At 44.1% G+C, this 22,103-nt stretch overlaps 1 protein-coding gene across 4 annotated transcripts in view; it reads right to left on the reverse strand.

The window, feature by feature from the left end:
* The window catches only part of igf2bp3 (insulin-like growth factor 2 mRNA binding protein 3), a 32,282-nt gene extending 10,854 nt beyond the window's left edge, over window positions 1–21,428 (reverse strand). For 3 of the 4 annotated variants that reach the window (XM_080787539.1, XM_080787538.1, XM_080787541.1), the window contains exons 1-10: window positions 20,916–21,428; window positions 19,893–19,953; window positions 13,104–13,152; window positions 9,578–9,629; window positions 8,852–8,915; window positions 6,634–6,912; window positions 4,116–4,250; window positions 3,531–3,653; window positions 1,956–2,091; window positions 629–766 (exon numbers count right to left, since the gene is read on the reverse strand). In XM_080787539.1, coding sequence (XP_080643665.1) covers window positions 629–766; window positions 1,956–2,091; window positions 3,531–3,653; window positions 4,116–4,250; window positions 6,634–6,912; window positions 8,852–8,915; window positions 9,578–9,629; window positions 13,104–13,152; window positions 19,893–19,953; window positions 20,916–21,090 — 1,212 coding nt within the window. In that variant the 5' untranslated portion in view covers window positions 21,091–21,428. The remainder of the gene's footprint in view (window positions 1–628; window positions 767–1,955; window positions 2,092–3,530; window positions 3,654–4,115; window positions 4,251–6,633; window positions 6,913–8,851; window positions 8,916–9,577; window positions 9,630–13,103; window positions 13,153–19,892; window positions 19,954–20,915) is intronic. The other variant, XM_080787540.1, reaches the window with a different exon arrangement.
* Between the last annotated feature and the right edge of the window lie 675 nt (window positions 21,429–22,103).

Raw genomic sequence — 22,103 nt, forward strand, 5'->3', positions numbered from 1 at the left:
GGAGATAGAAAAACGTAAAAATCATTTAAAAAAAAGGTGCTCACATGAATCAAAAGCGGGATCAAGACAGATAAAAAGAGAAGGATCGGGGCACACAAAGTTAAAAATGAAGAACGCCTTTATTCAATTAAATTAAACCTGGGAAGTTGTCTTTTTAATTTCATAAAAGACGTTCCTCATTTTTTTTTTTTCCTTCTCTCTTAGTACCAAATTGGTACCAAATAGTTCCAAACATTGGTACTACCAATGTTTGGAACTATAGCCCATAGGCACCCTCTTTGCAGCGAGATCAAAGCGTGTCGCCACTCTTACTATTCCACTCGGACCTCAACATGGGACACGAGACGAGGCATTCTAGTGGAGTGGAAAGTGCCACTTTGTTGCCGACAAGCAGCTGGGTTTGCAGCTACAGTATGACCACCGTGTGGTTGCAGTTGTGCGTACAAAACGGACTTTACAGGACTCAAATGCACACATGGCAACTGTACAAGCTCATAATTGACTAAAATACAGCGACTGTGACGAAATACGACATAAAATAAATAAACAAAATGTGAAATTAGACAAACGACGTGTGACATGACGACTCAGGGGGCGATGATCAACAGCACAGGACCAGGAAACTCACCCCAAACGATGAGTAGCCACCACCTGGGGGTCCGGGAGGCGGGCCGCTGCTGACCATGGAGGGACCCATACCCGGGGCTCCACCAGGGAACAGGCCCAGAGCATTTAGGTTTAGACCTGGGATCAGGTTGGACTGAAGCTGCAGAGAGGACAGAACGTTTCAAACATAGTTAAAAACAATGCAGAGTAGTGGGCTATGGAAAGATTTAAAATATATATATTTTAAAGAACAATGTGGGGGGGGGGGGGGGGGAAGCTATAAATGAAGAATGGGCTTTATATTCACTCGCCACACGCTGGAAATAGCAGATCTATAAGCTCCCGACACAAATGCATGCATCATACAATTTCTGGTGGCGCTACAGATTCACAACAAAGTATGAATCCGGTTTTAATTGTGCTTTTCTTATTGAAAACACACAACTGAAGAGCTGGGGTTAGTTAGGGGGACCCTACACAGTCTGTAAAGACCGATTCAGAAACGGGTGCCATGGTCGCAGGCAACATATTTCCTGTAGGCGGAGACGACATATCTGCGGCGTAAACAGTCGGCTCTTCTACTACATTGAATGGGAAAGTGACTGATGTTAGTCTGCCTCAAACGTTACTCTTTTACCTGCTTTTTACTAACACTGACTTTACAAAAATGCCCAGAACATCAGGGTGAACCTGTGTAGTTCATGGGCTGCTCCAACAGTAGTGGGCAACATTCAACTTTGGAGAGAAAACAGAATGTCAAAAACAATACACTGCGGTGGGGTGGCTGAGACCAGAGCCATATAGAGTAACGGTTGAGACGAAGCAGTGAAATGTTCTGAAAGACGCATAACGTCAGTCTTACCCAATCTTTCTGTTGTATGAACACAAGGCGCCTGTACTTTATACCAAGCATTTAAAGTAAGACGCTAGACGCTCTGTGGATTCATGTGTGTAGCACCCAGGATTACATTAGATAGTTGACACTGGGTGAAAAAAAAAATGGGTTGCAAAATCGTGGGATAAAAAAATAAAAACCACCACAACAACTCAAGCATGCACCCACAAACCACACAGAATTAACAAAAAAGAAAATCGATCTATCCATCCATCCATCTTATCTGTCACAGGGGCACCAGCTCTACCAGAGAGCTCCCTCTCCCGAGCAACATCATTAACTTCCTCCTGGGGATCCCGAGGCGTTATCTGATATTGTGCAATTTATGTCTTAGAATTACAAATACAGACAATTGTTTTCGTTTTACACATGAACAAAATGTTGTTGAGTTTTCCCCAACCCGAGGAGAAATGATTTTCAAAACAAAACCAGTCCCAACTTTTTACACCCTTACGTTCATGGCGGCGACGTCGTTCTCGTACGACTCCCTGATCTTCTTCATCACCTCTTCTTCAGCCCGGGCACACGCCTCGATGGAGCCCTTCACGGTGATGGTTCGCTCAGGGTTGTACAAGGTCAGGTCCTGGAGACTAGAGACACATGACAAAAGATTACGGTTATGGTGAGATAGTGTGATATAGTGTGAGTGGTTGGCGATGATTCAATGCTTGGGATGTATACACTATTATACACAGTATGGCAGCCCCTAGTACCTCCTTCACATTCAATAGAGCCTATGAAAAAGCAGTAAATAAAAACGTCAAAGTACATACATCAATAAGCCATTCAGGCCCGACGTCGAAAAAAGAAAAGAAAAAAGTTTTCTAAATCATGACAATTTTCTGAAAGATTTGAGGCACATTTGAACAATTTTTCAAAAATAGCAGACAAGTTCATAGCACGCCAAAAGCTAAATTATAACAATGTTTAAAAACACCAAAAGGGGCTCCCGCCCAAAAATGGGATAATAGGATCCATTACATCACTGTACCCACACTGTACATAACTTAATATAAGAAATGTATATAAAGTGTGCGACACATTACAATGGTTTCACCTACCAAAGTGGGTTTACATAGTTAGATAATATTGCATTGCATACTGAATAAACAGCCTGCCGCCATCTCAGCATTAGGTGAATGTAAAACATTATCAGTGTTTCTGGTTATGGTCAGTCTTAAGTGAAAAGATGAAAAATCTCAAATTTTCAAGGAAGGTTTTTTTTGGGGGGCACACATTTAAATACAATGAAGACCACGGTTTATATGGACAAGGACAAACATAAATGAATTTAGCGTGCGATAATTGGAGACTTGAAATAAAGTCATAACCGAGTGGGTGTTTAGTATAAACTGGTTACCAGGACATCTGCTATAGTCTTAAGTCATACCCGAGTGGGTATTAAGTATAAACTGGTTACCAGGACATCTGCTATAGTCTTAATGAGTATTGCCTTAAGAGGTAAGAGCATATTAGTGTGCAGGTTGAATGCATCCACTATGGGGGTCAAACCAAGTTCAATGAGGTCAAACCAAGTTTGTGTACGCGTGTGTATTGGTTAATACTACTAGTGTACGGGTACAGGCTTTAGTACAGACATAACTATTGGTCCGACTGTCATTAGACCTACCTCAAACTACCGACCGATAAGTCTGAATTTCCATTTCGTTTCACTTAATTATTCAGACTGAAAGCCCTCCCCACACTGCAGCAGTTTCTGGAATGGCCGTTGTCAAAGCGGCAGTCTAGCGGTCCAGGCACAGTCGCTGGTAATCCAGCATGACAGTGTGTCGATACCGACGAACTTTGCTATGTTGCCGTGTTAATAAGAATAATAATATCAGAAATGTATATAACGTGTACGACACATTACATGGTTTCACACCTACCAAAGTGCGTTTTTACCTGGTTCTTTTTTGTCTTGGTCTATATATAAACCATAGTCTTCATCGTAAAAAGGAAAAGTACAAACATTCCGAGAAGCCATAGTGGTTCCCCCAAGAGGTTTGTGTGTCTGAGATCATCTTACGGTGAGATGGTGATCTTCGTCTCCGTGTCCTGCTCAATCTTCTTGAGGTTGCGGCCTTCCTTCCCAATCAACCTTCCCACAAAGTTGTTATGTGCCAGGATCTTCAATGGGATCTCCTCCGTACTGCAAAGGCCAAACATGCAAATAACATTCCTAGTTAATGATGCGTCTTCACCAGTGTTCTTGCATAATTCATAACAGGCTGACAGAATAATTGGTGTCAAGTTTAGGGAAAAAGAAGAAAAAATCTGATTGCTTTACTGTGCCTAAAAACAGACACACAGCTGTCTGCTGCGGCTCTCAACTGCATTATTGGGAGTGTAATTGGTAAGAGCCATCACTCACTAAAGCACATTTTATTTAGGTAATTAATCCACTGGAGAACCATTTACTACAGGAACAAAAAGGTTTAGCACTGCGGTCAAAGTATACAGAAGCCATCAATATAGAGAAGGGAAAAAAAACTGCTTCCATGACGGTTGAGCAAATCATGAACATTTGAGTTGTGTGTGTGTGCAAGTTGGGTCCGTTTGCTATTGTGCACAAACGTGAAAATGTGCGCGACACGTGTGCTTAAAAACTCACAACTTTGTGTCGACGGCCTCCTTCTGCATGATGTCCATGATGGCTCGGCACGCGTTGGAGCAGCCTTCAGGGGTGGAGTGGACTGTGATGGGCTTCTCCGCTGCGCCCGCATTCTCCTTTCTGTGGATGTCGATCCTGGAGAGCATGAAAAGGGAGGAGGAGGAGGACCGTGTTAACCCATTCTGACCTGAGATCAGATTCATACGAGGTTTCCACTAGGACACACACTGGTCTGATGAACCCATTCTGACCCGAGATCAGATTCTAAAAATGTCAGTCGTTCTTCGAATTTTTCAAAAATAGCAGACCTACAAGCTCGTAGCGCGCCACTCGGTGGCGCGCTATGAGCTTGTAGATCTGCTATTTTTCAATAGCTAAAGCATAACATGATGCCAACACCAAAATGGGTGCCCGGTCAGAATGGGTTAATTGTGGTTTTCACACTTTGCACCCCCAAGGCACACCAATGGGCACGTAAAGATCTCAAGGTACAGGTGCATTCACAGAGAAAATATCCTTATTGGTGAGACGGTATCCTCACCATCCTACTATAAAATGATGCAACTTTTCCGTCTGTGTAGTTCACCGTCTGTCTGTAAATTCACAAATCCCCATATATGGAGTATGCGGATGTCATCGATATGATAGACTTGCCTAGACTCCATATATGGGCAAAAGAGACAGACTGACAGCCATATATGGACTTTAAGCGGCAGGCGGGTACACCGACAGAAACGACAAGTATTTTATAACTGGGTGGGGGGGGCATGCATTTCCAACTTGCGTTGTTCCCGAGTAGGTTGCACTCGCTCGTGTTTTAACTCGTTTCATTGACGTCATTTGATGTCATTAGTTAGTTTTTTCCCCACAATTTTTGTAACGCATTGTTTTCACCCGGTTCCAGTGCCTAAGCTGTAATCCTGGGTGCTACTCTCCCTCTACCAACCTGTGCCGCAAACTGAGCTTATGCTTCGGTCAATGCATGAGGAGTGAGCAGGCCGCTTCTTATCACTTGACGGGGGGGGTTATTCCAACCAGTTCCTTGACTAGGTGACCAGGGGGAGGCAGTATAGAGACGTTTTTTTCTGTGTACCTACCCTAGGCCTAGGGGACACGATGAGAACATGCAAACTCAACACCCTTTTCATTTTCAACCGAATGTGAACAAGGACCAGGGATCAACCCGGAGACGACTGGTGGGCTAAAGAAGCCCAAGATTAGCTTTGCACAGAGTCAAACTATTCCTGGTTATAGTCGTAGACAGGGACAGAGCCTCATTTTCTATCTCCAACCTAGCCATGTACATTTTACCTTTTACAGTAAGCTCTGGGAATTCTGCCTGACAACTCACCCAGAACATCACAACGAGGCTGCGTTTCATAAATGTGCCTCTTGACAGTCTGTGGACATGTCAATGAGCTTATGCTCTTCCGTAGTTCAGCATCAGGTACATTTTGCATTAACCCATTCTGACCTGAGATCAGATTCATACGAGGTTTCCACTGGACACACACTGGTCTGATTAACCATTCTGACCTGAGATCAGATTCTAAAAATGTCAGTCGTTCTTCGATTTTTTTCAAAAATAGCAGACCTACAAGCTCGTAGCGCGCCACTCGGTGGCGCGCTATGAGCTTGTAGATCTGCTATTTTTCAATAGCTAAAGCACAACATGATGCTAACACCAAAATGGGTTCCCGTTCAGAATGGGTTAAAGAATAAGCCTCTTCAAATGAGCACCATTAGGACTTTAATTCCACTGTCATCACACAAACAGTTGTGGTCTACGTTTCTCCAAAATTGGGGGCGATATATGTATATACACAATATTATGCAGATTTCTCGGCACAGCGCAGAAATCAAGCAGAATGGCAGAGAATTGTTTTGTCGGGGGGGGGGGGGTTTATCCAGTTCGCAGTCCGATGGGGATAGTGCGCAACGTGCGAGCATGTGCCGCTTTGTGTGTATGAATAAAGTTTAGGAAAAGGCAGGTTCTAAAGGCAGGCTTTGCACAGCGAACTCAGCATGAGTCTCTACAGTCACTGGCAGCATGAAAGCTAGCTACAGGCATAATGTTTCAAAACATTTTTTATAAATGGCATGTTTTTGTTGCAATTCCTGAACTTATGCTGCATAATAAATCTGCCCAAGAGGGACAAAGAAAATGTTGAAACCAGTAACATTGACTCAATTACTGGGTTACAAATTGTTTCAGAATGGTATTACAATGAACAGTATCCATTTCATAAAGGATTTTACTTGATAATTAAAACTAAATCCATTTTTGCTTGATTAACTGGCTGTTTTTCAACGTCAGCCACAGAATCAAGGATTGTTCTCTGCGAAATCAAGACTAAATAATGTGTGGGAGTCACAAAATATCCCAAGGCACTCCTGGACTCGTCTCACACCACACAAGAGTTATGCCAACACCACTGTGGGTACCCAGTGCTCAACATTGTTCAGTCTTACATTGCCAAGTAGCAACTAAACAAGACACCTGCGATTCAAAACGTACTTTGAGTGAGTCTGTTTGGTGATGTTACGGATAGTGGCTCCCTCCTTGCCGATAATGGCGCCGACAAACTGCGTGGGGACCAGCATTCGCAGGGGCACGTCCGACTGAAGTTTGGGCCGTGCGCCCAGACCGGGGGAGCCGGCGCGCGGGGGGCCACGGGGAGGGAATCCTCTCCTACCCCCCATCGGAGGGGCATCTGTCGCTGCCGTCTCGTCCGGGATGTAGGACACTTTCAGGGCATAGTTCTCCATCATGAATCCGTTCAGCTTCTCCATGGCTCTGGTGAGCAAAAAAAGGAGGTCGTTAACATCGACAGTCAGGGTGAGGTCACTGCAAAGTGTTCTGCCCTGTTCTAGCAAATATTGGTAAGATGTTCAGATTCACAGGTAGCAAAAGGAGAGAAAATAATATATAACCAGCTTGACTTTCATAGAAGGAAAGCAATCGGTGCAAACAGCATATGACAAGATCAGCTTCAATGCACACAATCAGCAAGTTTAAGGTTCATTATGTGGCTCTCATCCCTTTACCTCGTCTGAAAGAAAACACTAAAGTCCAACCAGTCAAGGCTAAAGAATACACAAGCTACGAGTAACCGAGCCAGAACACTGAGAGGCAAGCGCTTCTGAATAAAAGCCAACCCCTCGTATAGCTGAGTGTAGCACTTATAAATTATGACTGCTTCCTGAATCCTTTAAAGCTAAAAAGACTAAACTTTCAATTCAAAAGGAGCTTTTACATTGCCAAAGCAAGTGTCAAAATAAACTCTGCACAAAAAGTTCCGAAACATAACTTTGGTTGGCTATTTCTCCCCTTTAATAATGCCAATTGGTATTGTATTTTATATCGTTTCTATTGTTGATTAGGCATCTTTACAACGAGGTATAGCTTGTAAGGATCTGGCATTCCTGGAATGAGCAGCAGAGCTAAACGTGTGGGTAGCGCCTCCAAAACATTTGCCAAAATGGCAATGGTTGGCATTCACCCTTGCTGTGAGTTGCTTAGCGGATTGGATGATTGCACTCTCCCACAGTACTAAGGAAAAATAAAAAGTATTTTATATTTTTACACTTTATTAATTATACACCCAGTGTTAGGAAACTCAGTAGCATCTGGAAGATCCATACGCAGCCACAACAGCTTGGGGGGGGGGCGGTATCTCTCACAGGCAAGACCGAACATGTCATGATTGAAGGAAATCTCAATGCAGTGAGATATCGGGATGAGATATTAAAGCCAGCAGCGATCCTATATCTTCAGATATAGGATATAGGGACGTAACGCCACCCTAAAAAGGATGACAATGCTCGCCACCCACAGCTGCAGCCAGGATCGTTCTGGAGGAGTACCTCCAGAATCTGGTGAGTGGAAAGGATGGAATGGCCTGCACGCGAGTCCAAATCCCGACGCAATTGAACACTCGTGGGATCAGCGTGGGCATGCGGTGCGTGCTAGTGACCGACAGAACCCCGTTGGCCGACTTGCAACAAATGGGATGCCACATCCCACAAATGTGGCTAGGGTTGGTGACCAGCGTTAGAGGAGGAGGTGCCAAGCTGTTGTGGCCGTGTATGGGTCTTCCACACAGTGTAAAAAATTTATAAAAGCGTAAAAATAAGCGTAATAATATGTGTAGTTTCTCACATCTGCTAAGCAACTCAAAACAAGGGTATTATTAAAGGCAATAAAGGGGAGAAATAACAGACCAAAATTGTAATGTTTCCAAACTTTGTGCCAAGTTTATAATAAAGCAGTTGAAAATAGGGAAAGTATATAAGTTTCATATATAAATACTAAACAGACTCATCTCTCTCAGACTCAAGGACCGACATTTGAGCCATGCCTTCTCACAGCGGGGTCAAGGTTAATAACTACACAGTAAGGCATGGAAGCTCTTCCATGACAGCATATGTATGAAACACACCACTGCAGTGTATAGCATGTACACCAGGGGGCACCAAATGGGCATTTTCTGTCACTGCTTATTGCATGACATATCAAATAAGATTTAGGGAGGGAGGCGGAAGCAGGAATCAGGTGCATTACATGAGAAACTACATAAAAGTAGCTAATTCTAAGACTATTGGGAATATTAGACGATACACAGAAAAAAAAGCCACAAGAGGCTAAATGCATCAAGGCAACACAGTTGGATGTTAGGAGTTGGGCAGAGGCAAGAGTGTGCATGTGTTTGCGCGTGTGAAAGAGTGTGACTCACAGTCTGGCCTGATCCTTGGCTGCGTATCGAACATTGACCACTGCAGTCTCCGTGTCTGTGTTCACTGCGTGAGAGCAGGGAGTAGTCAATACAAGAACACCAATGGCATACCAGTTGGAAAACACACTCGTGGGCTTTAGCTTGTTGTGCGGGACCTGAAGTTCCCATAGGAAACGGAGGGTCTCCATTGACAACGGGGGTTTAATTCCCCCATTCACCCAATTTATAACTGAAGTCATTCAATTTATCTTCATTTGCTCCACCCGACTGGTAAACTAGACTACAGGAGATTTACCGGGTGGACACAAAATTAACACATGCCCAAACCTACAGTACACACACACAACAAATCTGAAGGTAGTGAAGATGTGTGAAGAAGGTAAAAGCAGGAAAGCATCAGACTAGTCATTTGTCCGACAAATGACAACCCACCTCATCTCCTAACCCAACCATAACTGCAAGCACGGGAGCAGACGCTAGTTCGACATGCGGATGCATGTCGGACTAATGCCCCGTCTGAATTACATGCGGTCCCCATTTTAGATTTTAGCGTTTGCTATTAAAAAAATAGATATGAAAGCTCAGCTTTGTCACTTCGTACCACGCTCTGAGCTTGTTCACCTGCCATTTGACAAATCTTGAAAGTGTGAGAACTACCGATTTAGAAGGCATTTTGTAGAATCGGCCTCAGGTCTTAATGGGTTAAGAAGAGAAAGACATAATTACCCTGTTCACAGTTGTCCACTGCACCGTACTGGGCCAACATACCATCCAACACCTGCAGGAAACAAAGACATTACCGTATTAGACATTCAGACATTTAGCCCATCAAGTTGATGAAGTGAAACTGCAAGCACAAGCTTCATCACCTACATTACAAGAAATACACGGTCAAATCCAAAAAGGCCAAATTGAAATGCTCCAGGAAACGAGGTTTGTGTTGGACAAGGCTGCTCTCATCTGTAAGCATTAGCACTGTCACAACAGCGAAAAGCTTATCTGCAAGGGGACCACAGCCCAGCTCACTGGCAGGAAGCACATCCAGACACTCCCGAAACCCTCATTTGAAAAGTTAGAAATCACAGACAGGTGTATCTGCGGTCCGGGCACCTATGGCTGCCGATGCGGACATCCTGACAACCTTTGCTGCGTGTCACTACCCATCTCTCTCGCTCTGCCCCATGTCCTGTATGTCTGCCGTTCACCATCAATAAAATCTTTTTAAAAAACCAACAAAAAAATAAACCGCTTAACCCTACATACTGCATTGACCAGCGCAGGGAGGGGTAACTTTGACAATGGAGAGGGCCATTATATTTCGACTCACTCCAGAGGGCCACATTGCACCATTTTCGCAGACTGTTTACCCACTGAATATGGACTAGTGTCTGTGTGCTCAATTCATTTTGGATTTTATTTCTGTTTCTGTTCATTTTATTTTATTTTCTGGGGTCAGTGAATCGCCACTAAACAGCGCATATAAAAATGTAACAAAATTATTAGTTACAGAACAGAACATTTTGGACAACTAGTCATTTAACAGACGAGTGAACAAGTGATGACGGATCGCATTTAGTTATATAAATCCCAATATTTAATGCATACGTGGGGGGCCTCGACAGTGTCTCGTTTAATCACATTTTATTACCCGGTCAAAACATGGCAGTGACAGGATTCAAATTCACATGTGATCACAAGTGAGGGCAAAACGGGGGAAAGGTTCCAAGACGCAAGAACAGCTTTACATGCCAAAGACCTGCAACCCATGCTCAGTCAAAATGGACAACCACACCCCCGGCAGCTCAACCCCCCTTCCTAGCCAACCAGGCTGCTTCACCCTCTCCCCCCCCCCCCCCCCACCCCCCCTACTCCACCAACGATACTACCTCCCGCCTCCCCCTGCCATCTCCAATTCCCATCATTGGGGGCTGCTCCTGCACAGATATGAGAGCTCCCTGAAGTCAAAGAGCTGCCGGTTGCTGGCTGGCTGAGCCGCCCATCTGTCCAGGGGGGGGGTGGGGGGGGGGCGGCCAATGGAAAGCCAGGCCATTCAGGAAAGGGTGGGGTCGTTGCATTCCAGCAGGAAGTGGTGGCTGGCTGGGGGAGGGGCGCTAGTTCATGCTACACATTCTGTGAGTCGGCAGGGCGGGCAGCACATGGAGGCGAAAGGGGAAGGAGACGACGAGTCCCAGGGCCACCCACCCACCCCACTATGGCTGGTGAACACACACACCACACACACACACACTACTACAGCCTGGCGTTCCGTGGCTATACATACGAGACACATTATCTACCCGATAAGCTACATGCAAGGCCAAAGATCTCATTCTATTCTCACCATTCTTCCAACCCTTCCCCCTCCCAAGGAGGGGGGGGGGGATTGAAAAAAAAAAAAACCCTTCCATGTCACCTTTGAGAGCTTAAGGCTTGCCACATACTAGCAACATGGGGTGGATCTGGAACTGCAGCGTGTTAGAGACATCATGCGTAGGCATAACGAGGCCCACCATTACAAAACGCTGGACCACCAGAGCCTGTAGCCATTTGATCATCAAGGGTAGCGAATGCTACTGGATCTAATGTTATGCATACATCCAATGTCTCACGAGATCAAACTTCCAGAGGCAGAAGAAATAAATAAATGATCAAGTGTTATGTGTCCCATGTTTGTAAGAATACTAGCATGGTATTAAACACACATAAAAACCCATGGCAAGCCAAAACAATACCACATCATTATTTTTATTGTGGGAGGAGAGGGGGAAAAAAAACTATTGCTTTAGTTTTACATAACATACAATTTTTAATTATACCATTTCATGGCTTTTGTTAGGTATATATATATATACCTATGAATATGAGACAAAAAAGGGACTCCTGCACGTCCAAAAAGACCCGTAGGAGGTGCAAGTCTAGTTAGCAGGCATAGACATCAAAAAAGAGAGAAAAACCTTCCCTGGAAGGTTTTCTCTCTTTTTTGATATATATATACATATATATATATATATATATATATATATATATAAAGCTTTCTACAAAATAAATAAAGGCCTGCACCATTGTCTCTAGTCAAAGACAATCTTCTTTTTCCTGTACTATAAATTGTCTACTCGCTTATCTATCTGCTGTCTTGTGCAGGAAACAAACATGATAAATACAATGTATGAACACACACACACCCTTAACCGTTACTTAATAGGGCAATGACACAAGACAGGAAATTACACCCCAATGCAGTACACCTGTACCACAGACACCAGTTAAATTGATTTTAGTTGGTGTCTGTGGATGTCGAACCATTAAATATAAAGATGAAGACAGAAACACTTCTTCAGTCCACTTTAGCAACTCAAATGCAGTCACCCGTTCCCAGCTAGCTCCCAGTTCAATGACTCCTTGACCGAGCTGTGGATTATGTACTCCTAATCAAATGAACGCGGGAAATGCATGAGAATATTAAAGAGTGTACATTTTGTAATTTAGCACTGCAAAATCCAAAATAATTAAATACGTCTCATTCACTGTGGCTCAATGCTCACATGGGACACTTTTCAGCAATAGTGTTTCGTTTTCCCAACCCATGAGCAACTAGTCACAACCAATGTGCAAAGTCAGTGACCATACAAAATGTATTTATTAATTATGTTAATTAGCTCTGATCAGAGGACGTGTTCCATTCAATTCTGGACAGTACGGACAGAAAAGCATAAGGGATGTGCAGGCAATTAGCAAATGGAACATACAATGAAAATTTGGGGTATTTTAACGGACACTAAACTACTAAATACATCATAAATACCCAGTAAGGTCGGGAAAGGTTCGAAGTGTGACTGTGTGTGACTGTGTGTGCGCGTGCAGACACGCGCACACAAAGGGCTTGGGGAGGTCTTGTTCATGCCTGTGATGCTGCTCTCTACATGTAGGGTTCGGTCGCGAGTCGTTACAAATGCTCTCCATGCCATTGTCCCCTCTGTCCTATAGTACATTCACTGCTACGGTCTAAAAAAAAAAAAAACATTATAAAAATCTAACGGTTAATAATTAGAGGCTGACCTCTACGCCATCACATCAAGAAAGACTGGCCAGCCCCAGCACCCACTGCTCTGTTCGAATAGGTTGAGGGTGCTCAGTTCAACCCCCCAGGGCAGCTGTGGCAGCTCTAGACATAAGTCTAAATGAGAGCCCAGTTGGGGCCGGCTGGCGATGCGTGCCCCGCCCTGGCAGCAGTTAGCAGCCTGTTAGCACTCACCTCCCACTGCATGTGAGGCGGGATGTTCCTGATCTGCAGTTTACAGCTCCTGGAGAGAGGACAGACAGACAGAGTGACAGAGAGAGAGAGAGAGAGAGAGACAGAGCGCAAAAGGAGGAGAAGGGGGTGTTGGGGGGGTAAGGGTGGAGGAAAGGTAGAGAAAATAAATAAATGAATGCAGTCAAGTCATAGGATAATCAGTATCACCGAGGGTGGGGTGTGTGTGTGTGTGTGTGTGTGTGTGTGTGTGTGTGTGCGATAAATGACAAACTAAAGGCATCGACCACGAAGACATCAGTAGTGGGTCTCTGTTCTCCATTCCAGCCGGGTGGTAGAGAGATAATCAAACAAACAGGTGGAGAAGCTGTGGATGAATCCCTTTTCCAACCATTTCAAGCCATTCCCCATACCCAGCAGGTGGAACATATGCGACAGACTCATGGGGGGGGGGGGGGGGGGGGGTGTGCTTCAAGTCACTGCTGGATAGCTTAAAACAAGATGGGCCTGGTCAACATGGAAAATCAATCTCAATGCACTCCTGCTACCAGCCGCCTCACTCACACCACACAGCACTGGGAGATGAGGCGACGATAGACAGGGGGTGGGGGGGGGGGTTGAGGACAAGGACGACGAGAAGGAAGGAGACGTGAGAGGAGAGAGAGAGAGAGAGAGAGAGCGACATGAGAGTGGCATCCAAGAGAAAATTCTGTGTGTTTTTGTGGTGGGGGGGGGGGGGACTAAAACTCACACCACCCTGAATGAGATTTATTTTTCTTCCCCCCCAAGACATGTACTCATTGAGTGTGTTGTACGGGGGTGAGATGTTGCTCATTGGCAGAGTTAAGTTGTACTCATGCCATGTTCAACATGACATTGTACACGATGGTCGTGCACAGTAGCACACACACACACTTTGGGGGAAATTTGAAGGAGCAGAGGAGAGGGATTTTAAGTGACACCAAATTAAATTATGAGGGAGTCGGACAGGAGGCGATGGGAGTCTCTCTTGGCCAGGTCACTGGCCGTTTGGGGGGGGGGGGGGGGGGAACAACTACTACAGGCATATGCACACACACACACATACCAGAGCCAAACGAAGGCGGCCATTTAAAGAGTCACTGAATTTACTAAGCAATGCAGACTACATCCAGCATGAGAAACTTCAAATTCATCCATTTCTTCTTCTTCTTTTTTTGGTTCCCAATTTATATATGGTTGCGCACCACTGGAATACCAGTGAAGAAAAGATGTACAAAGCCGGGATATGTTTTGGAGGTCATGCAGACAATATGACTTGTTGATTTGGAAGTCATATAGGATTAGGCAAGTTTCACGAGTGTTCTTTTGAACGTGGCTGATGTTATGTAAAATGTGAGGAAAAGTGTGCGGCCACTCCAAAGTCCATCGCCTGCTGACACACCAAGCTAAAAGGAACACAATGTACATACAGCTGAGAACTGACGCAGAATTTCTGACCCTTACTCACACATACATGCTAAAAAAAAAAAAAAAAAAAAAAAAACATCGTACAGGGGAAAACCCTGACCCTAACCTAGTTCTACACAGGCCATATAAACAGACATCCATATAGCCTACAGGTGTAGACTATATGGATGTGTGTGTACACCATAAAAGCATTATTTGTGTTAATTTAACACAGAATGTAGAAATGGATAAATCACAGATTTTGTTGTGTACCCAGCAGACATCAACTAATGAGCTCATGGAGGCTTATTGTCACTCATCTATGGAGTAAGGCTTTCCAAGCCTTTTACCCCAGAATAATCTTCCTCAAGTGTGATCAAATCCAGTTCAACATACAGTATATTTAAATGCAGGTGATCAGCTTGTGCAAACTGTTGAATACACAATCCGTGACAATTTAGGTACGTAGATCACTGGTTTTCAAAGTGAAGGTCCTTGCTCAAAAAATAGCAAATAAGTTTAACCACATTATTACCATGCATTGGCCATTTGAAAACAGCCAATCTACACGCTCTCAACGCTTTTAGATTATGCTAGTAGATCTTTGAAAAACTGACAATTTTTTTATATTTTGGGAATATCTAATAACACAAATCTTGTATGGGGTCTCTCTCTGGCACAAAATATTTTCAGATGGGGGGGGGGTCTGCAGCTACATGCATGTCACTGAGGTAGATAAAAGCAATGGGAGGCTCCACATAACATCCATCACCTGGCCCTATTCCCTAAACATCATAAATTCACCTTTAGCCCCCAAAACACACTAAGAAATGTACGCAAGCTGGGAGAAAAGCATTAGAACGCAGGTTTTACAACGGGTCATGCAACAGCCACACACACACACACACACACACACACACACACACAGGCCCAAAAAGAACTTCCACATGAAGGGGCATGCACATGTGTGTGAAGGAGCTTAGCAGCATCTAGGCCATTAATTAAAATGTATTTTAAAAAAATAAAGATGTTTTCCCTCTGCATGTCAAGCTAGCCGTGCTGCATGCGTGTATACAGATTTGATTTAATTTAAAACATTAGGAAACCACTTAATTCCAAATGAGTGAATCGTAAAGAAAATTCCCAAATGAGCTTCCAAGAGGAATTCCAGCCCTTTCCGGCCCACTGTGCCATTCCTAGCTGATCCAGCCCCCTTACACCCCCCCCCCCACCCCTTCTGTATGCTCTGCATTGCGGTGGGAACGCCGTGCGAAATGTGCAAATGCACCAAGCACTTCCAGTTGGATTAACCTATAGCTCCACACATGGAGGAAGTCAGCCCGGGAATGGGGGGGGGAGGGGAGGGGGGGGGGGTGCATTCCCCAGTTCCAGCCTTTGATTTGGGAAGGGGGGGTGGGGTGGAGAGGACTAACCCTGTTCCAGGGAAGGGTAACAAGGGCCCTCTCTGCCCTGTGGGGGTGGGGCCCCGTTGCCATGGACACAGGACAAGTCCACTGACAGAAACATGTAGGGGGGGGGGGGGGTAAAACGGGGAAGGGTAGAGGAGGGGAGGGCCGGGAGAGACTAGCATAGGCTCATCGTGTGACCAGGAGATGGCCGGCTTCCTTATTTACTTTTAAATTCAACCAGCATTCTACACATTCAGCCCACCCCCCCTCCCCCCATTGCCACCCCCTCTCTCAACACAGCTGAGATCTATGGGCCTGCACCAGGGAAAAGTGTATGTATGTAAAACACCCTCAACACAGTAACACACACACACACACACACACGTACGCAAGCATGTATATGCATACATGAAACCACAAGAGGAATCCCATGTTGAGCAGGCAGCACGAGACTTTGCCACATCCGTATTCATCTCCATTTCTCAGCTATCCAACCATGCTGTGTAGCTCCGTCCATCAATACTAACCAGTAGATACAAACACTCAAAAACGGTTCTCAACACCCATTTGACTATTCAGCATGCAGAGGTTCTGAATAACTCACCGCCACGCAGCCCTAGTTTCTGCTGCCTTCTCACAGGCCCTCCAATGCCCATTAAGCTACATTCAACCATTATGTACCTAGATTTTTTGGAAGTTTTTTTAATTTTTTACATTTATCTAAAAAAAAAAATAACAAACCCCGCTCCCACAAAACGGACTAGATGACTCAATGTCAATTTCTGATATTTTTGTGAAGGATCATTGAGGAAACTCGACCTGCAGATTGACTGAAACATGGGGCCACTTCCTCAAGTCTCAGCCCTAAATCTCCGTTTTGCAGGTGGGGCCCCATTGTGACCCTGTGTGACATAGAATTTTTCTAATATGAGCCAGGAAATACTTATTGTACAACAAAGCCTGGTACCACCTAAACATTGACAATTGTTACTAATTTCTACTGTTATTTATAGAACACCACTTTTTTTAAATGGACTGTTCTGACACACACACACGCTCGCTCTGTTTCCGTGTTTCATTTGTTGGTGTGTGCGCACCAACAAACCATTATCATAGTTAGTCCTTCTATGGCATCTGTCAACTTCAAGCGCATATTTAAAAAAAATCCCTTAATACTCTTAATACGTTTTCTGACTTTCTACACACTAGTGACAGGAAATGTGTGTCCATGTTATGTAGGGGAGGAGGGCCTAGCTAGTTTTATGGAACCAGGCAGACGTAATAACCATGGAAGGCAGGTCAAAGTGTATAAGACAACACCAAATAAAAACACTGATACAACAGTTTGGCTTATTCTAAATGTTGGATGAATTTACATATTTATGAGCAAATGAACAAATCCGAGTGAATAACTACAGGCCAAGACAAACTTATAGCTACAGTTTTATGCAGCATGATTAGGATAACACTAACAGGCTAACAAGCAATCTTCTTCACTTTTTTCCAAAGCTATGTGGTAATATAATGTATACTTTTAATGTAAACAGATACACCTGTAGATTGTGTTCACACCCGTAGATTGTGTTCACACCCATGTTTTCCCCCCTACATTTTAAAGATGGGGCAGCATTGTCCCTCCAAGTTTATACAATCTGTGCTTCTAAAGCATGTTGACATGAATTGTCAATGTATGACAGTAAAATGGCTGGAAATGTTAACAATCATACAAATTGTTTTTTGCTTTGAGGGTTTGTGTGAACACAAACAGCGGCTGATCACCCCATAGCGATGATTTGATTGGCTGAGCAAAGTACATAGACAGAGGATAAAAGTGAAGGCAGAAAAGTGTAGATGCCAAAAGTGATTGTCCGAATGACATTTGTGATGATTTGATTGGCTGAGCACGGAATGTGATGTATGATAAGAGCGCCCCTCAATTCACACAAGTGTGATTCGTTTTATATACACACACACACACACAATTTGACCATCCTTAAGCCTAGACACATGGCAAAGTCAAGAGAAATGGAGTAAAGGAAGAAAATAAAATCACGCGAGGGGCCCTCTGATCATACATAATCTCATTCCAGCCAATCACAATTTGCATCGTCACCTTCGTCTTCAATGTTTGTGTTTAGGTAATGTTTGGGTTTACACAAACACTCAAAGCTGGACATAGGAGGGGCTAGTGCCCCTCAAAAATATTTTAAAACGTTATGCCGTCTCCACACACCCTGAGCCTTCTTTACACAGTATCCCCAAGTGTGTACAATGTACATGCTATCCTATGGCACTGTATGGGACCTGTAAGAGGCACTTACATTACAGTGAGACTCGCGAGACTGCCTCACTGCTGCAAGACTTCCCCTTACTGAAGGGTTCAAAGGTTAAGCTATGTTGATTGGCCAAGCCCACAGCTGATACTCAGCAGGCTGGAATGCAAAATGGGGGCTCAGTGTACACGCATCCGACTAGCGAGTGAGCTGCGTGTGTGTGTGGCCAGTATACTGCTAACATTGACTAGTTGTGCTTTTTCTGTTTAAACAAGGGCATCATTTTTTTTAATATATATATATTTTTTTTTTTAATATAGCTGAAACTTGAGTGGCCATTCCATTGGCCAATAATATTGTATAACACCAAGAATAGAGCAACGTCAAATTTCCTCGCCAGAGCCAGCTCAGATTTTAAACCCCAAATTCACCTTCCATCTGGAATGTATCCATGAAAAACCTCTTCACTACTCCACTATTTTAGCCCACCAATCATAAAGTTAATTTCCCCCACTAATGCACACAGGTTTTTCATTTTCATTTCACATCAATGTGTGAACTGAAACCATTTAGCCATATAAATTAATTAAAACAAATTATACACAAAGTGCTCAGCTCTACATTCAATGTAGTTTTAATTATTATCTTATGTATTCCACTTACATTGACTACTACATCAACAGGTTGCCCAATCAAAACACAAAATGATTATTAATACTTAGAAACATACGCCTGTTTAAAATCCTTTGAATGATTACCAAGAAAACTGACCGCATTTAAAATCAAGGAATGATTAAATTATGGCAAATGTGCCAATTAGGCACACAATGACAAATGCCAAATGTGTAACTTAAATTGGGTCAAAATAAAATGGAAATTGGTTACAGTATTGCAATTTCAGTGACCATTTGTACAAATCTGTTAATTTGTCCATTTGTAACTGAAACTACAAATGTTCCAGATAGACCCATAAGGGGTCTTTTTGGTACATTTGGACATTTGAAGTTAAATTAAGACAGGGGATTACACTGTATGGTGTTTCCATGACTAGGGCCCAAAAGCTGCCATCCCATTAGCGTTTGGGAGTCCATGTCGTGTTGTGTAGGGTGGGCGGAAACTCAGGGCAGGCAGGGAGACTGACGGGCAGATCCTTCTCAAATGGACGACTTCAGTTCACACAGGCCTACGCCTCACTCAGCCCTACTGCACATTTCAGCAATATCTGGCTTTTAAAAAAACCCGCAATAGACTATGTACATACAGGATAGCCTAGTAGCCTAGCCTACGTATGACCATACCGTGCATTGACGTTAATACATCATTTACCAACTGGCGGGGCAGCAGAGAAGAAAAAAGGCATTAGTCATAAACAAAAAACAATGGTTTTTCAGGACACAGTACACACGCAGTCATCATGGCGAGGGGGGAGGAGTGCATCACACAACCTTTGATTTGACCCCAAATTAAAGCATTCGTTAAAACGGGCTTTAATTTGGGCAAAAATAGAAATGGGTATACATCTACATAGAATAACAAAATTGCCACAGCTAGCTCGCGTTTACCAAATGCAGAATTGCCACTTGACAAACACAATACTTGTAGAAAATGGCTGAAGGAAGAAAAAAAAATGTCGCCACCAGGAACCTGGAAGGAAGCCCCCCACGAGTAAACCCTGGACCTACCTCTGACGTTTAGGGACAGAGTGCTCCACTTCCAGAAGTTTTCCATTAAGTTCCACTTTACCTAGGAAAGGAAATAAAAGCCATTTTATTTTTTCAAAGAGTTTAACTGCTACGAGACACGTTTGCTAGTAGCTAGTCCAACTATTTTGTATGCCATTGCACAAAAATATCTGAGCCATATACTAAGTCGTCAAATAGTGTGTAGCCCATTACTAATCAAATCATGTAACACTAATGTAGCCTACACATCGCTGGAGTATCCAACGGAATATTAATAAGACGACATCAAGCCCATTCGTAAAACTGTACATATGAGGTTAATTTAACTGTTAACGTGGACTATGTTAAGATATGTGATTGGTTTATTCACGTTGTGGTACATCTAACAAACAAAACACACTTTAAAGACAAAAAGGTCTTGTAGTTGGCCTACATTTTACCAGCACAATTAAACCACCTGGTGTGTAAGCATGGGCGGACAGACTGGCTACACTGTGTGCTACAATGTAACAAGTTAGGCCACTTGAGGGGCCCTACACTTTGAAACCAGGACAAGCGGTAAGTTCAAAGAGAGTGCCTTTAAAAGTGATCTGTGGCTTATATTTTACGAATAGCACGCACTCCACACGGTGTCCACGGGCCACTGGGCCAGCATGCTTTATGCGCCCTACTACTCTGAATGGCGTAAGCCACAATAAGAAGAAGCCTTGGCATGCATGATGCATATCCCCGTGATTGTGTGTGTGTGTATGCTCGCTGCTCGTACATCCTGATCAACAGTACATTACACCGGGGGCCACATAATTTCAATATACATGTATTTTTATCTGCGTCCACGGTGTCAAAGGCCAAATAGAGGTTGTGGGAGAGAAATATCCGTTTGGTAACACCCCCACCCTACAAGACTACATGCATCTCTCTCATAGGGGCCTGAAGTAAAGCGATCTCCACAATTTGCAGCAGTGTGCTTGCGTCGTTCGTTCAAATACTTTATTAAAAAAAAGAAAGAATAAAGCATCTCACCTGAAAGAATATCAATGGCCTTCATTGCATTCTTGTCGTCTGGGCAATCCACGAACGCATAGCCAGTTTTGACAAGAAACGGACCCGTGTGCGGAATCTTCCACTGCTCAAAGAGAGTTTCCAAGTCCTCCGCGGTCGTCTCTTCGACTAGGTTGCCAATGTATAGCTTATTCATGTTCAGCGCCGAAAGGGACACCCTTTTAAGCTGGGACAAATCGCTATTTACCCACTAGAATGTGCAGTGTTTGTTTGGTGTAGCTCGGATCGCCTCCACCACTAGTACGGAGTAGTTGTGTGTCCGCGGCGTGCTTCCAGGTCGGTAAAGCCACAGAGAGATTTGACTGGCAACCTCGCTGCTGCGCTCGCACTCCCTGGCCCCCCTCTCTTTCTGTCGCGTAAAAAAAAATCTCAATGTTTTAATCCCGCGTCTCCAAACGATGGTACGTTGTGTGAAACGGAGGAAAAACTACTTTTTTCTGTATTCCTCCAACAAGCCCCCCCTGGCAAATAGACATAGACCAGAGAATGTCACACACACGGTAAGGCTCGCGCCCGCCTCTGAGTACAAAACCAAGAAGAAGGTGGTGGAGAGACTGAGAGAGAGAGAGGGAGAGGGGGGGGAAGAAGAAAAAAAATCCTCGGCTATTCCGGCTTTTTTGAATGAGCCACGTGTTCAAACTACAAATCAACCCCACACGTGAGGAGCCCAATTGCTCAATTAAGTGTTTGGGGGGGGATTGGGAAAAATTGCACGGGAATCTGGGGTGGGGACAGCAGAGCAGAGGGGAGTGGTGGAGAAAAGGAGTGGAAGAGTGGATTGGTGTTGGGGGGGGGGGGGGGGGACCTGGCTAGCTATGTATGTGCGTAAAGGGATTCCGTGAGAACCCAGTGTATCTCCTACTAGAATCACATTCGTGTGCCTTTCTCTAGTCTGTGCCGAATACTCGATTCTCATTGGTCGGTGGCGAAATAGTAAAACGGGGGGTGCGCGCACGCACACCCATAGCAGGGGACTGGTATGATATTGCGGGGGCTTGTGAGTGACTGTGCGCACCACCAAAGCGCGTCCATGGTGATATAAGAGCGCTTTACAGATGGCACGGTAGTGTAGAAGGGAAAGGGGGTAGGGCCATTCATAAATGATATCGCACTATATTGTTAAATTGTATGCTTGCACATCATGAACAC

This window comes from Protomyctophum bolini, assembly GCF_963924005.1.
Source record: "Protomyctophum bolini genome assembly, chromosome: 17".
Lineage (NCBI taxonomy): Eukaryota > Metazoa > Chordata > Actinopteri > Myctophiformes > Myctophidae > Protomyctophum > Protomyctophum bolini.